At 34.8% G+C, this 15107-nt stretch overlaps 2 protein-coding genes across 2 annotated transcripts; one reads left to right on the top strand and one right to left on the bottom strand.

Moving 5' to 3' along the window:
• Positions 1-117: 117 nt before the first annotated feature.
• Positions 118-3830, bottom strand: si:ch211-40k21.9 (THAP domain-containing protein). Its single transcript, XM_058764996.1, has 3 exons — positions 3692-3830; positions 2504-3197; positions 118-849 (listed from the first exon to the last, which is right to left on the bottom strand). The coding sequence occupies exons 1-3, from the start codon at positions 3754-3756 to the stop codon at positions 802-804; spliced, it is 807 nt and encodes a 268-aa protein (XP_058620979.1). The 5' UTR covers positions 3757-3830; the 3' UTR covers positions 118-801.
• Positions 3831-4336: 506 nt separating this feature from the next.
• On the top strand, positions 4337-14956 carry grnb (granulin b). The gene is made up of 16 exons (XM_058764932.1): positions 4337-4476; positions 4874-4961; positions 5359-5502; positions 7815-7937; positions 8047-8145; positions 8243-8393; positions 8741-8776; positions 8905-8996; positions 9103-9241; positions 9396-9490; positions 9663-9899; positions 11451-11690; positions 11835-12083; positions 12760-13008; positions 13156-13392; positions 14014-14956. Exons 2-16 carry the CDS (start codon positions 4959-4961, stop codon positions 14125-14127), a joined length of 2208 nt encoding a protein of 735 aa, XP_058620915.1. The 5' UTR covers positions 4337-4476; positions 4874-4958; the 3' UTR covers positions 14128-14956.
• Positions 14957-15107: the final 151 nt, after the last annotated feature.

Genomic DNA, 15107 nt, shown 5'->3' with positions numbered 1-15107 from the left:
TTGTAGATTAAATTACTGACCTACAGATATTAAATCCATGTGGTTGCATTATTAATGCCACATCTGGACCCAGAATATGTTCAAATGTCCTGCTTTGTAAATAATTATGTAATATATTGTCAACAAAATCAGTTCAACGCGATAAACTGTTGCCAAATTGAAATCTGTGCCAGGATCATTTAAATTAATCTTAAATATTTTACATATTTTGAAATTAACCTTGAAAATCTTTCATTGTTATGTTCATGTCTGATATCCAACTTACTGAAAAAGCTTTATTGAAATGTTCAGCATATCTGCAACTGGCAGCTTTCAATGCTAAAATGTGCACTGTAGTAATTCTGTAGTGATCAGTTAAGAAAGACCAAAGCTTTTTTAACCATCTGAGATGAGAGGAACCAAGATGTCAAATATTTAAAAAAATGTACTAATTGTGCAATATCAAAAAGTGCAAGTAGAACGTAGGCACCCCATAATGTACAAATGAATCATGTAACAATTCAACATCCCTGAGAAAACGCAAAACACCATCCAGTCTGACATCTATGCTGGTTCTTTCAGGGTTTCTCGCATTTCCAAAACCAAAAAAGGGAAATAAAGTGCTATTCTTTATGTATTCTTCTAACATCTCTACATCCTCCTGACCAAATCAACTTATTACAGAACACAAACTCATTTCCCAAAGTGTGTCTGTTACGGACCAGTGGAAACGATAGGAAGAATGCTGGCAGAACAAAACCACCTCCTCATCCAAGGCGTATAGTGGTCTTGAGTCCGCGGCTCTTACCAGGAGTAATTATTTTACAGCTCTTGACTCTTCCCATGGTTTAGAACTTTAGATGCTTTCAGCTGTGGAGACATGAAGGGTGACATTCATTTTCCAAGACAATATTTAAATGTATATAAATACTTATATTTCCTCCGATAAAACATTTTCAGCTTGCAAATTAAAGGAATAGTTCACACCCAAAAGTAAAAATGCTTTGTTTTGTTCCTCTCTCAAAGCTATAAGGCTTAGAATATAGCAGGGTTATAGCTTACACTTTATTTCGATTAGTCCACTTTAGACATTCTACTAACTATAAGTAACTACATGTTAACTAATTCTCATTCATTTGCGACTACATGTCTACTAACTCTCAGTAGGGTAGGTTTAGGGTTAGTAGAGTAATTTGACATATACTTGCAAAGTTTCTCATACTCAGTATGTTGTATGTTGTGGACCCATCAAAATAAGTGTTAGAAGATATTAAGCAGACAGTCTACTAATACTCTAATGACTGCTAGCTGACATGTAGTTGCAAAGTTACTTACTGTTAGTAGAATGTCTAAAGTGGACTATCGAAATAAAGTGTTACCGGGTTATTATAGTTAACTAAAACTACTAAAACACATTCTATTACTTGAAATAAAACAAAAATTAACTGAAATAAAATGTTTTCAAAATATATTTTATTTCAGCCAAGACGATATTTCTGTAATATTTTTATATATTTTTTTTATTTAGATTAACTTTATTTACTAAACTATATAGACCAAAATAAAATAAATTACTAAAACTAGCTAAAATTAAAATAAAAACAATCAAAATATGAAAAAAAAAAATCTAATGATATTCTCGATGATACTAAAATAACACTGGAATATAGTGCATGTGTGCATGAATATAGTGCTTGACATTATTCTTTGTTAATAGCTTTTAATCAAAATATCTTTTGTGTGTGTGTGTTCCACTGAAGAAGGAAATGCAGGTTTGGAACGACATGAGGGTGAGTAAATAATGACAGAATATTCAGTTTTGCATGAAATATTAAATGGTGTAAAAAAAAATTATATATACTGTATATAATTAGTAACTTGCTTTGCCATATTTATAGGGTGTTGATTAAATTTACTGACTTACAGATATTAAATCCATGTTGTTGCTTTATTAATCCCTGTCTAGACAGAATATGTTGAATTGTTTTTGAAAAAATGTTCTGATTTGTAATATGTGACCCTGGACGACAAAACCAGTCTTAAGTGTCAATTTTTCAAAATTGAGATTTATACAACATCTGAAAACTGGATAAATAATCTTTCCATTGATGTATGGTTTGTTAGGATCGGACAATATTTGGCTGAGATACAACTATTTGAAAATCTAGAATCTGAGGGTGCAAAAAAATCTAAATATTGAGAAAATCGCCTTTAAAGTTGTCCAAATGAAGTTCTTAGCAATGCATATTACTAATCAAAAATGAAGTTTTGATACATTTACGGTAAGAAATTTACAAAATATCTTCATGGAACATGATCTTTACTTAATATCCTAATGATTTTTGGCAAAAAAGAAAAATTGATAATTTTGACCCATACAATGTATTTTTGGCTATTGCTACAAATATACCCCAGCGACATATTTTGTCACATATTGAACAAAATCAGTTCAATGAAATTAACTGATGCTAGTCCAAATCCTCGATCATTTAAATTATTAACAACTATTTACAATTATACTTACAACTTGTTTTGCCCGAGGGTAATGTGTGTTTTTTTTTGTCTCTTTGAGATCTTTCGCTTTCAGTTCCGAAATGATGGAAGACAGTGAAATCAATTTCCTTTTCAACCTTCTAATCGTAGCATTCTTCAGTTTCATCTTTTTTCTGCAAGCCTTAATCTTTCTCAGGACTAAGTTCAAATTGTGCTTCAACATCTCTGGTGATTCGGTCTCCTGCATGTCTGTCGTTGAGTTGCTGTCCTCCATGGAACTACAAGCTGTGTTTGAAGACCAAGAACGGTAGCAGTGATCATGTCTAACTGCAATGACACATATTTCAGTGGGGTAAATCACTGGGGTCCCAAAAGTTTCAGTCATGTCTGGATCTTCCTCTTTCACAAAATCATCCAAAACAACTTCCTCCTCCACAAACTTTCTCCTGTCATCCCCTTTGAGACAGTATGTATGAAATTCATGACTTTCCACGTTCCTCTGCCTTACTTGGGTGCGCCGTAGCTGCTTCTGAAAGGGGCCAGGGATGAAAAATATTGTAGGGACAGCCGTTTTAGCAAGGCACACTTGACCTTTATTGTTTGTGAAGAAGCAGCTGTTTTCAAAGTGGTGGGAACATATGCGAGAAGAAGGAGACGGCTTGAAATGGTCACGTCTGATGTTCACCAGCCACTGCTGCAGCCGATCTTTATCACCTAACGGGAAACTGTGAGGGAAATGAATGGGTAGATGGATTACAGAAAGAGGGTTTTTACAACAAAACAAGTTCACATATAGTCTTTAGTAGAAGCAGGTCACATAAAAGTAAAAAACCATAGGCTAAAACATATCAAAACACATTTCACTTTTTGTATCCCAAAGAAAAAACAATCATAGGACTGGGATTCATTTTGGTAGAATTATTATTTTAACATTCAAACAGTTTTTATAAGGTTTTAAGTGTTCAAATCACCTATTGAATTAGGTTTCTCTTAAATAACCATTCTGCACACTATTTAAACTATTCACACTAATCTATTCAAAAAATATCTTCTATTATTCATTAAAAGACAAAGAATTCTTAATATGTGCTCATGATGAACTGCACGCGATCGATGGCATTAAATACATAAACACAGTTTTATATATAAATACATAATACGTTTTAACAACGTGGCTGGACGATTAATTAAGACTAAATATATTCAATAACCAACCGACCGATGAAAACTTGTACTAGATCCTGATGAATGACGATTTGTACAATTCACAGCTGCACAAGACATGTTAAATATAAAGTCAAAGCACTGATCCTAGCAACAACAACAACTTCTGTCTTTGGTTTAGCGGCGGGGCGCAAACGTAAACAGCGCATTACTGCCACCTACTGTTAGTATGACATGATATATATATATATATATATATATATATATACATTCATCTGTTTATTTCTCACGAATTTACCTTTATTTGAAACGAGTGAGAACATATAGTAATTATACTATAATTAGTAATAATAATTATCAGCAATTAATATAGAAAAGAAAGACGAAGTTTTTAATGGATAGCTTACTGAACCAGCAAAAATCAGTTCAAATTAATTGAGAAGTTAAACGTAGTGCAATTTTATAATTTTATAATATTTTATTAATTATATATTTAGATTATAAATATTATTATACTTTTTAGTTTTATATTATTATTATTGTTAGTAGTAGCAGTAGTATATTTTTGCCTTTTCTTATTTATTTATTTATTTTGCATAACGTAAACTATTTTGTTATTGTAGACTAAATGAACATCTCTGTTGGTGTTGTTCAAGTTATTTTGCCTAATTATAAAAGACCGAAAACAGGACGCCTGACTCACGGAGTGTCATGTGACACGCTCGGGTCACGTGATGAGATGACAGACAAATAAAGTCCAATTCAGCAGAGAACAGCGTTATATCCACTTCACCGGATCTGTTTGTGCCTTGGTATCTTCACTGGCCTCGTGAAAATACGGTAAGTGCTTTATCTTTTAATAAAACTAGTCTTTGTTTAGGGTTTATTCCGGTCGCCCACGCGCTTCCGTCGAAAACGATGAGAAACAACGTTACATTGCAACAGCAGTTTAAAATGATACGGTTTCAATCATCGAGGAAACAAAAACATGCTTCCTTCTTTTCAAAGACATGCTTTAAAATATATTAACTGTTTATTTTGCACACATTAAAGCTTTGCAAGATTACAAGACATTTGTGGCTGAACACTGACAGTTTTCATAAATTAAAAATAAATGTTCAAATAGTGTTGCCTTTTTTTGTTAATCGATGCCACAAAGTAATTAGTCTACAAGTTATTATTTAGTATTTAAACGGTGCTTATTTAATGTGATTTATTTATGCTTTTTAATGTTTAGTGTTACAGCTCGAGAAAATCGTACATGGGTTTGCATCTGAAAATCTGAAGAGCATTAGTTTTGTGGATCAGCAATCACACACATAATGGTGAGTAGTTTGTAGTAGTTCTCTAAATATTTCTTATTTTGTGATAAGCCTGCACTATTAACAACCGATGAAATCAAACAGTTTACCATGTTGATATCATATAGTCTTCAGTAAGTCTAAAGTCTGAAGCAATTGTTCATCAACCAGGCTTGACCTCGATTTGTCATGATTGTCAGCAGTGTTTATCTCTGTTGTATTGCTCAATAAGTCGACAAATTGGGAAATGTGCATCTTTAAAGAAACTCTTGTTTATGTCTGTTGTTCAACTCAGACGTGTGGAATTTAATATAAATGGAATGGAAATAAAATTTTCACTAAATTCTACCAGACATTCTTTAGTAATGGATTTATATTATGTATTTAAAGTTTTTGCAAACACCATTTTCTTGTTTTTCAGGTGCGTGTGGGTGTCATAGTGTTATTATGTGTGTGTCTGAATGTGTGTGGCGCTCTGATTTGTCCTGATGGAGGGATGTGTGAAGATGGAAACACCTGCTGTCAAACTCCGGCAGGAGGATACGGCTGCTGCCCGCTACCCAACGTAAGAGAGTTTGCTCAACTGCATTTATTTGATCAAAAAACAGTAACATTGGGAAATAGTTTTACAATTCAAAACATCTATTTTCTACTTGAATGTATTTTAAAATGTAATTAATTCCTGTGATGCAAAGCTGAATTTTCAGCATAATTTCTCCAGTCTTCAGGGTCCAGGGTGGCCGTGGGTCCTTAAAGTCTTAAAATGTCTTAAAGTGCCCCTGTTATGGGTTATGAAAGATTTGTATTTTGGTTTTGGGAGTCCCCAACAACAGGTTGACATGCATGCAAGGTCAAAAAACACTTTCATTTTCTTATATGCATTTATTTTTATCTTATTTGCTCAACGACTCCCAAACGAGTCGCTCAATGATTCATTTTTCCAAACCCCTCCTTTGCGTGACGCTAATCTGCGGTGATTGGTTGATTTCATTTGAAGCGGTGCTTGTGAGCTTTTACTGCTCCAAAAGCGACACCTAGTGGCAAAGAATGAATTTGCATTTTCATTCAGACCAACACAAAAATCAAGTTTTCCCAGGTCTGTGTGTGCAACAAGTGGGCGGGCAATATGCTAATGTTTCATGTTGACTTCAACATGAAAAGGCTTTCAAAAATGACTCGTTTCAATGATTCAGATCGACTCTTTCTTTTGAGAGACAATAACTTTATACATGGTGCACTTTCAGATTTAAAACTTGGCAGGATGTTTTCATTCACTTAGAGCTGTGTTACACACTGCATGAAAGATAATTTTCAAAAATCCATAATAGGGGCACTTTAAATAAAGTTTTCCTAATAAAAGGCCTTAAAAAGTCTTAATGTCTTAAATTCCAATTCAATGGGTCTTAATTTCTCCAGTCTGACAGACCCAGTGACTGTTTACGATCATTGGACAGACAGATTTTTTTTCCCCCATGCTACAGCTAGCTAACCAGCCTCCTAGCTACTTTAAAATGGGTTAATGCAAGTTTACTGAAAAATGGCTCATTATATTTGCCCAACCAGACAAATAGCTTGATTAAAACTTGTGCCTGATTAAAAAAGTTATTAAAAAAATAACCAGTGAAGCATCGAAATGCGAGACTGATTATTCAGATTTTATTACATTCAGTGTAAACGGCGATTATAATGGATAGTGTATTTCTGGTATCAAGGTCGTGCTGTTTAGCCTCGCGCTGCCTGTCTCTTTGTAAGAGACTTTTATGGAGAAATCAAATGTGTATGAAATGAGTAAAAGAGCTGAATGGGGTGCATAAAGAAACTCACTGAAGAAACATACTGAGGTAAAAATTCAAAATGTTGAGTTTTTTTATTTATGACGTGATGTAGTTAAGCTAATTGCCGAATAAACATTTCTGATTATCAATGTTAAAAACTGTTGTGCTGCTTGCTTCATATGTGTGGAAACTATGATACATTTTTTTTCAGGATTCTTTAATGAATAGACAGTTTAAAAAAACAACACCATTTATTTTATTTTAGGTTTTTTTTTGTTTTTGTATTTACTGTCACTTTTGATCAGTTATTGCATCCTTGCTAAAGTATTTATTTTTATTAAAAGAAAAAATCTTATTGTCTGCAAACTTTTGAACAGTGGAACTTCACTAATAGAATGTGAATTTCTTTGAAGTCTTTTAGTGTTTAAGAGATTAATGTTTTACTTTGTTCCTTTTTAATGCCTTTTTTAATGTGTGCTTTATTAAAGGGATAGTTCTACCAAATAGTTCAGCCTTGTATGACTGATTTTTTTTATTTTTTTTACTTTAGATGTTACTTTAAAACATCTCTTTTTGTTTTCTGAAGTAGGTAGATGTTTTTTTTTTTTTTGGGAGCTGTTCGTTAAAGACACTTCAATTTGCTGAACATTTACTCACCCTCAGACCATCCAAGTTTCTTTATGGAACAGATTTGGAGAAATGTAGCATTACTTGCTCACCAATGGATCCTCTGCAGTGAATGGGTGCCGTCAGAATGAGAATCCAAACAGCTGATAAAAACATCACAATAATCCACACCACTCCAGTCCATCAATTAATGTCTTGTGAAGTGAAAAGCTGCATGTTTGTGAGAAACCAATCCATCACTGAAGACTTCAAACTGTTGCTTCTGGCTAAAATATGTAATGCTACATTTTCTCCAAATCTGTTCCCATGAAGAAACAAACTCATCTACATCTTGGTTGGCCTGAGGGTAAGTAGATTTTATTTATTTTTATTATTAGTTTAGTTTTTTTGGGGGGGGGGTGAACTGTTCCTTTAAGCACAGTAAACAATGTGCACATTCATATCAAATGACTCTTGTTTGTATGTGTGTTTGCAGGCAGAATGCTGCTCCGATCACTTGCATTGCTGTTATCAGGGCACTCTGTGCGACTTGGTACACTCCAAGTGTGTGAACAAGACACACATTTTAGACTGGGTGGAAAAAGTTGCCACAAAGCAGGTAACACGCATACCTGCACAGCCACAAAACCAGATAAGCCTTGAGTAAATATTCAGCATTGAAATAAATAGCTCTTTTTTTTTTTCTTTTTTTTTTTTTTAAATTCAAGCAAGCAGTTATTTGTCCAGATCAGGAGTCTGAGTGTCCTGACGATACCACCTGCTGCCAGATGCCTGATGGGAGCTGGGGCTGCTGTCCTATGAAAGATGTATATCCCCTGTTTGAATATCTTTCTGTTCTGGAATGTTGTTACATGTACATAGTAATGTTTACATTTGTCTGTCTTTCTCCTTGTGTGTGTTTAGGCTGTGTGCTGTGAAGATAAGCAACACTGCTGTCCTCAGGGAACTAAATGTGACCTCGAGCATTCAAAGTGTGTGTCGGCAACATACGGACCCTCCCCACTCTGGAGGAAGTTCGCTGCCCGTCGCAGGAAGCCATCGGAGAGGAAACCAGGTATGAGTTTCTCAGATTTCATTAGAATTGAACTGCATTATGCTTTATATTGCATATTGTCTGCCATATGGGAACATTCAAAAGTTGTGTTGGTAAGGGTTTGTAATGTTTTTAAAGAAGTCTCTTCTGCTCACCAAGGCTGCATTTATTTGATTAAAAATACAGTAAAAACGGTAATATCGTGAAATGTTTTTACAATTTAAAATAACTGTTTTCTATTTGAATATAACTTATTCCTGTGATTCAAAGCTGAATTTTCAGCGTCATTACTCCAGTCTTCAGTGTCACATGATCCTTCAGAAATCATTCTAATATGCTGATTTGCTGTTGCATTTATGTAATTGCAGTTGCTCCACCTAAAGACTCCAGTGATATTAGAGATGGTAAGACACCAATAGTGTTTATCCATTGATCCATTTTATGTATTATTTATTTCTATGTATTATTCATCAAGTGTCTGTTAACTGACACCTGATGATTTTGTGGTGTGTGTGTGTGTTTATGCGGGCAGTGATCTGTCCAGATAAGATTTCCACTTGTCTGGATGATACAACATGCTGTCAACTAGATACCGGAAGTTACGGATGCTGCCCGATGCCAAAGGTGCTTCATATTTGTCTGCATGTATTTAATAATTTTTCTGTAGGTTTGCATGCATTTTACTCTCTGTAAGACAGAATTAACAAGCATAAATGTGTTTTTACTGTAGGCTGTGTGTTGTTCTGATCATGTGCACTGCTGCCCAGAGGCCACGACTTGTGACATTGCTCATAGTATGTGCGTGTCAGCCAATGGCGTCATGGTAAAAATGGCCACTAAGATCCCAGCCACTTCCCTGAAGCCTGAAGGTAAACATCCATTTATTTTATCTTTGTACAATTAAAGCGCCGACCATTCTGTATCATGGCATCCATCATCAGTGTGTGTTGAAATGTAAAGTTTTGCCCTCTTGGTTCGAGAGTGTGCATCAGTCCATCTTTTTATCGCTCTTTCTGTCTGCAGAAGTAGTTCCCTGTAATGAAACGGTAGCGTGTGCTGGTGGTACCACCTGCTGTAAAACACAAGAAAGCACCTGGGCTTGTTGCCCTTTACCAAAGGTATTTAAGTTGTCAGCTTTATTTTAAAATCCGCTTCGGGTTGATTGTGGCCCAGTATCATTCATGCATGTGAAAACCCAGCCCCAAACAAAAGTTTGTGAGATAAAATCTTCAATTTTTATTGAAGGAAAACATAAAATAGTGTTTGGATTAATGTTGTCCTCACCTCCAGGCGGTATGTTGTGAGGACCACATTCACTGCTGTCCAGAGGACACGGTGTGTAACCTCGTGGCAGGCACCTGTGATGACCCTGCTGACCTTTCAGTGTCTATATCCTGGATGGCAAAGGTGCCCACTTTTCCAATAGCTTCATCCAATCAGAAATGTGATGAGACGTCTTTGTGCCCCGATGGTTCCACCTGCTGCAGACTCTCATCTGGAAAATGGGGCTGCTGCCCTCTGCCACAAGTAAATACTTTTTCTTTCTCATTTTAACAAACATGCTTATTGGTAAAACTGTAATTTATAATGTATATTAGGGGTGTAACAATTCATCGATATGGATCGATACGATGTCTGAAGATATGATGCATCGATATCTATAGTATAATTGGCACCTTTATTTTGGCACTGTCCACATTTTCACATAATGTCTGTCTGTGCATTACTGCCAAAGCGTGCATTCTCGTTCAAACTCCCGTATCAGGACTCAATATTAGGACTGCCCGAAGGCACAAGGTGAGCATAAAAGATGCTCGGGATTGTTTGCGGAACAGTCGAGTGCTGTGTGAGAAGTTTTCAGCACACACAGACTGCCGCGTCTACACCGCGCGAGTACTAAATTGAGCTCTCTTCCGCTTTTTTGTGCATAGATGAATAAATGCAGACAAAATTAGATCAAAATGCATGTTTTGGCGAATATCCTAGTAAACGCAGTCGGTTAGGCATATGTCTTAACGTAAACGGTTGAGAAAGAAACGCATGTTTATCAGTAGCCTAAATTTAAATCCATGCTTTCGTTCTTAAAGTGAAAGCAAACGCTGTCAAAGAAAAATACAAGTGCTCACTGCTCCTGACTAAATCTTTTAGGTTTAATTTATACTGTGAAGACTATGCAGTTATTTTACGTTTGATTATTACATTTCTGTGGCATACCTGAGAATTTTGGTTACACTTTATTTCGATAGGCCACTTTAGACATTCTTCTAACTAAGTAACTGTGTCAATTACATGTCAACTAATTCTCATTAATTTGCATCTACATGTCTACTAACTCTCAGTAGGGTATGTTTAGGGTTAGTAGAATAAGTTGACATACTGACTATGAGAAACTTTGCAAGTATGTTGTGGACCCATCAAAATTGTTAGAAGATATTAAGCAGACAGTCTACTAATACTCTAATGACTGCTAGCTGACATGTAGTTGCCAAGTTACTTACTGTTAGTAGAATGTCTAAAGTGGACTATGGAAATAAGTGTTACCAAAATTTCTTTTAGACTGAGCAGAAAAACCTGAAAAGCACTGTTTATTGAACTTGTGTCTTTGTTCTATTGTATTTATTTTCTGCTATTGCTTGTAACTTGGTTATCTGTGGAAAGGATTTTAGATGTATGTATGTAATTGTTTTATATTTGTTTATTAATATTTTTATTAATTTCATTTGGTTTTACTTTATTTTCTAAATATACAGTAAAAAAGTCTATTTTACATTTAGTTTGCTTTATTTTTGCATAATATCAATTATTTTATATCCATATATCCAAAAGCCTCTAAGTGTTATAAGCATTTTTATCATGCTCCTATGTGTAGGTTTAGTAATGTCAAATTAATGGTAATGAATAGGTTCTTGTCATTGCTATTAAAGCAAAATAACTGAACATAAACATGGGAGCCTGAGAAAAATACTCATTTTAGAAGGAAAATTTCAAACATTAGTTGAAACTTATTTTACTAAAAAAACATTTTATTCATTTATACTTTTATTTTTTTTATTTTTAAATATAATTTTCAACTTCTAGGCAGTGTGCTGTGAGGATCATCTCCATTGTTGTCCTCACAATACTGTGTGTAATCTGGCCGCCAGCACTTGTGACAGTGCCAACGATCAGGGTCGTTTTTCTGTGCCTTTGGTGAAGAAGATCGCCGCAGTGAGCCTGCCGTCACAGAACCAAAACTGTGACGACACTTCACTGTGTCCAACAGGAACAACCTGCTGTAAACTAACCTCGGGGTCATGGGGCTGCTGTCCTATGCCACAGGTACAAACATTTAGCAATAAGAGTTTAGACCTACAGCAATATAACAAGAGCATGCTTGCACTTTAATGGCATAAATGCCAAAATCTATTGAAATCCATTGAGTTGTAATAAATTGCTGCCTGTGTGGATAATTGGTTGTCGCAGGCTGTGTGCTGTGCCGATCAGGAGCACTGCTGTCCTCAGGGATGCAAGTGTGACTTGACTCACAAAACCTGTGTACGTCCTGGCCTTCCCAGCATGCCCTGGTTCAGGAAACAGTCTGCACTAAAGCAGTCCGATGATCGTACTCCAGTGGACAGACACATGTGTGACACTCACACCAGCTGTCCGAAAGACGACACATGCTGCTTCATGAACAACCTCGGCAAGTGGGGCTGCTGTCCGCTGCCAAAGGTCAGACATGCAAATATTAGGGTATATAATATTAAATATTATAATATAAAACCATTCACTCATTCAGGATTTAATACAATGTAATTGCCACATGTAAGCCTTAAATGATCACAAATGAGTAAACTCGGATTCATTTATTGATACTATACTACTACAGTATTTTATTATTTTGATTTTATTAAGGTTGTATGTTTTTAAGAATTTAGTTGAATGATTTGATTTGTTGTTTTGTTTAGGTATTTATTCAATTGAATAGTTTCAGTTATTTAAATTTAGCGAGTTAAAGTAGTATTAAATATTTAATAATAATTTTATGGTTGTTAGGTATTTTTAGTTATTGTTTTATTTAGACATTTTGTTTGTTGTTTTATAGTTATTTGAGTACTTGATTTAGGTATTCAAATTTAATTATTAAAGTAGTATTGTTTATTTTGTTATGGTTTTTAGTTATTTGTTTTTTTTCTTTAGATATTTGTTAAAGTTATTGGTTTTTTTATTTAATTTTTTTTTGCATTTTAATCAGATGATAACTGCTGAATAAAACATGCAACATGATGTAGCATGTTGCCATTTGAAACCTTTTTTGTTGCCTATTGAGTACTGTTTTACATACAAAACAATAGTAGGCAGTATAGTGCTCCATTATGAATGCAATTCTCATATCCTCTCTTTGAAGGCGGTGTGTTGTAAGGATGGAGATCACTGCTGTCCTAACGGCTACACATGTAATGAGAAGAAAACATCCTGCTCTAAAGCCTACCATGAGATCCCCTGGTTCACAAAACAAGAGGCCAGGGTCCTAAAGGGGTCCAAGGTGCTGTTTGGAGATGAAGATGTGAAGTGCGACTCGACGACCAGCTGTGCATCTGGTACTACCTGTTGTAAATTACCAACAGGGCAATGGGGCTGTTGCCCGCTTGTCAAGGTGAGTTTTTTTTTTTTTTTTTTTTTTTGTTACGCAGTTGTGTATTTTTGCTCTGAATGCTCTTGTGGATGTTTTTCTGTCTGACTCTGAATTTGGTTTGAGTAGCTCGGGGTTTGTTCATGTGTTTTGCATGTTTTCTCTCTGCAGGCGGTGTGTTGTGAGGATCATGAGCACTGCTGTCCACAGGGCTACACCTGCGACCTCGAGTTTGGAACCTGTGTTAAAGCATTCGGTTTGCACAGTGTTCCTCTGACACGATTACAGACACACACTGACACTCGTTCAGAAGAGGAGGTGCTGTGTGACGCATCCACACGCTGCTCAAAGACACAGAGCTGCTGTAGACTATCAGACTCCACATGGGCCTGCTGCCCATATAAAGAGGTAACACATATCAGGGCTGCCACGTATAGATATTTGGTTGTTGATAAAAAGCGGTAATTGGTGGTTGATGGTTTTGTTTTTTTTTGCCATTTTTATCAGGCTACTATGTTTAGGTGGAGTAATTTTACACTAATGGCTATGTGTGTATGTATGGGCAAAATATTATTTATTTTAACTCCTTTTTATTTATTGTTTACCAAAGTTAATGTTTATTTCTTTATTAGTTTAGATTTATATATTTAGTTTATTTATTATTTACTGAAATAACATTTTTGTTTACTATTTGTTTTATTATTGCTATTCAGATTTTATTTATCTTTTTGATTTGTTTAAATGTTTATTTAATTATTTATATTGTTTATTTACTGTTTACTGAAATAGTTTTATTTTGCTTTTTTTTTTTTAATGTTTGAATTATTTTTGTTTATTAACTTTGAACAAATTACCTATGTTATTTGTATTTACTTTGTAATTGTTTGCTGAATTTTACATTATTTATTATTGTGTTTACAGAAAATTGCATACAATTATTAAGTGAAATCTTTACTACTGATAGCAGTATTCTTTAAAACATGCAAACACTAAACCGATTGTTGCTCTTTTTTTTTTTTTTTTTCGTAGGCAGTCTGCTGTGAAGACATGAAGCACTGTTGCCCTGTGGGATACAAATGTGACTCAGAAGTCCAAGGCTGCACTAAAGCCTCCACATCCATGTGGTGGGAGAATGCTCTTTAAATGAAGAACCAGAGACTGACACTGAACCACATGCCCATAACACGCATATATATCCATACACACACACACACACACACACACACACACACACACACACACACAAGCTCTCAGACTTGCTACATGCTGCATAAAGTGTTGTTTTTAAGATGCCCTGATTGCCCTCCTCGGACAAGGGACTATGGGTCAAGCTTTTTTTAATGTTTAGTTTTTTACTGGGATAAAAACGTGCTGAACCTTATATTTAGGCAGGATACATTGAGAGACTTTTTTTTTTTTGTTTGTTTTTTTTAGTTTTTGATTTAAATCAATTTATGTTAAAAGGAAACCAGGGCACATTTCAAATGCTAGTAATTCACTTTATAGGCTGAAGTTCAGTGTTAAAGACATATAGAGTGACTGTAGAAGTGATTTTAGCAGAACTGAAATTTGCCAAAAACATCAAAGTGATAATTGGAGGCTAAATGACACATTATAATATCATAAATGTTAGTAGGATGTTGACTTCGATATATTTTGAATTATATTACCATGATTACAATGACATACACCAACCGTAAGTAAGAAAAGCTACTGAGATTCAAAACTGAATGTCAAAACTTTGTTTGCTTTTTTTTTTTTTTAATTGTTCCAAGGTGTCTGTGTATTCCTAAAAATCTTTCAAATGGCTGAAAGCATTCATATTCAAATTCAAGTGTCATTCTCAACATTTGCTATAGGTGCTTTTGTGTTTTGTCTATTTATCTCATTTTAATATTTACTGAAGGGTCAAATTAATCTAGATGATTACCTGTGACAGAATGAGTTGTTGTTTTTTTTTTTTCTTCCTGTTTTTTTGTTGAAGTGGATTTGTTTGTTTGTTTTTTTTGGTTAATTATACCTGGAAAAAAAAAAAAACGCTGAAATTAAATACTTTTCAAGTAAATGGCACGTTGACTCATTCATGTCTCATCAGACTGTTTTGATAAACTCTGTGTGGTTTC

This window comes from Onychostoma macrolepis, chromosome 24 (genome assembly GCF_012432095.1).
Source record: "Onychostoma macrolepis isolate SWU-2019 chromosome 24, ASM1243209v1, whole genome shotgun sequence".
Classification (NCBI taxonomy): Eukaryota; Metazoa; Chordata; class Actinopteri; order Cypriniformes; family Cyprinidae; genus Onychostoma; species Onychostoma macrolepis.
Note: the sequence above shows the minus strand (reverse complement) of the source record. Positions and strands in the feature narration are given on the sequence as shown.

Coding starts and splice junctions, on each gene's coding strand:
- si:ch211-40k21.9 (XM_058764996.1), bottom strand. CDS start 3,756: ATGTCTTGTGCAGCTGTGAATTGTACAAATCGTCATTCATCAGGATCT. Junction 3,198..3,691: donor TCTAGTACAAGTTTTCATCG/GTCGGTTGGTTA, acceptor TTTCCCTCACAG/TTTCCCGTTAGGTGATAAAG. Junction 850..2,503: donor ACCCTCGGGCAAAACAAGTT/GTAAGTATAATT, acceptor ATGTCTCCACAG/CTGAAAGCATCTAAAGTTCT.
- grnb (XM_058764932.1), top strand. Junction 9,900..11,450: donor GCTGCTGCCCTCTGCCACAA/GTAAATACTTTT, acceptor TTCAACTTCTAG/GCAGTGTGCTGTGAGGATCA. Junction 13,393..14,013: donor CCTGCTGCCCATATAAAGAG/GTAACACATATC, acceptor TTTTTTTCGTAG/GCAGTCTGCTGTGAAGACAT.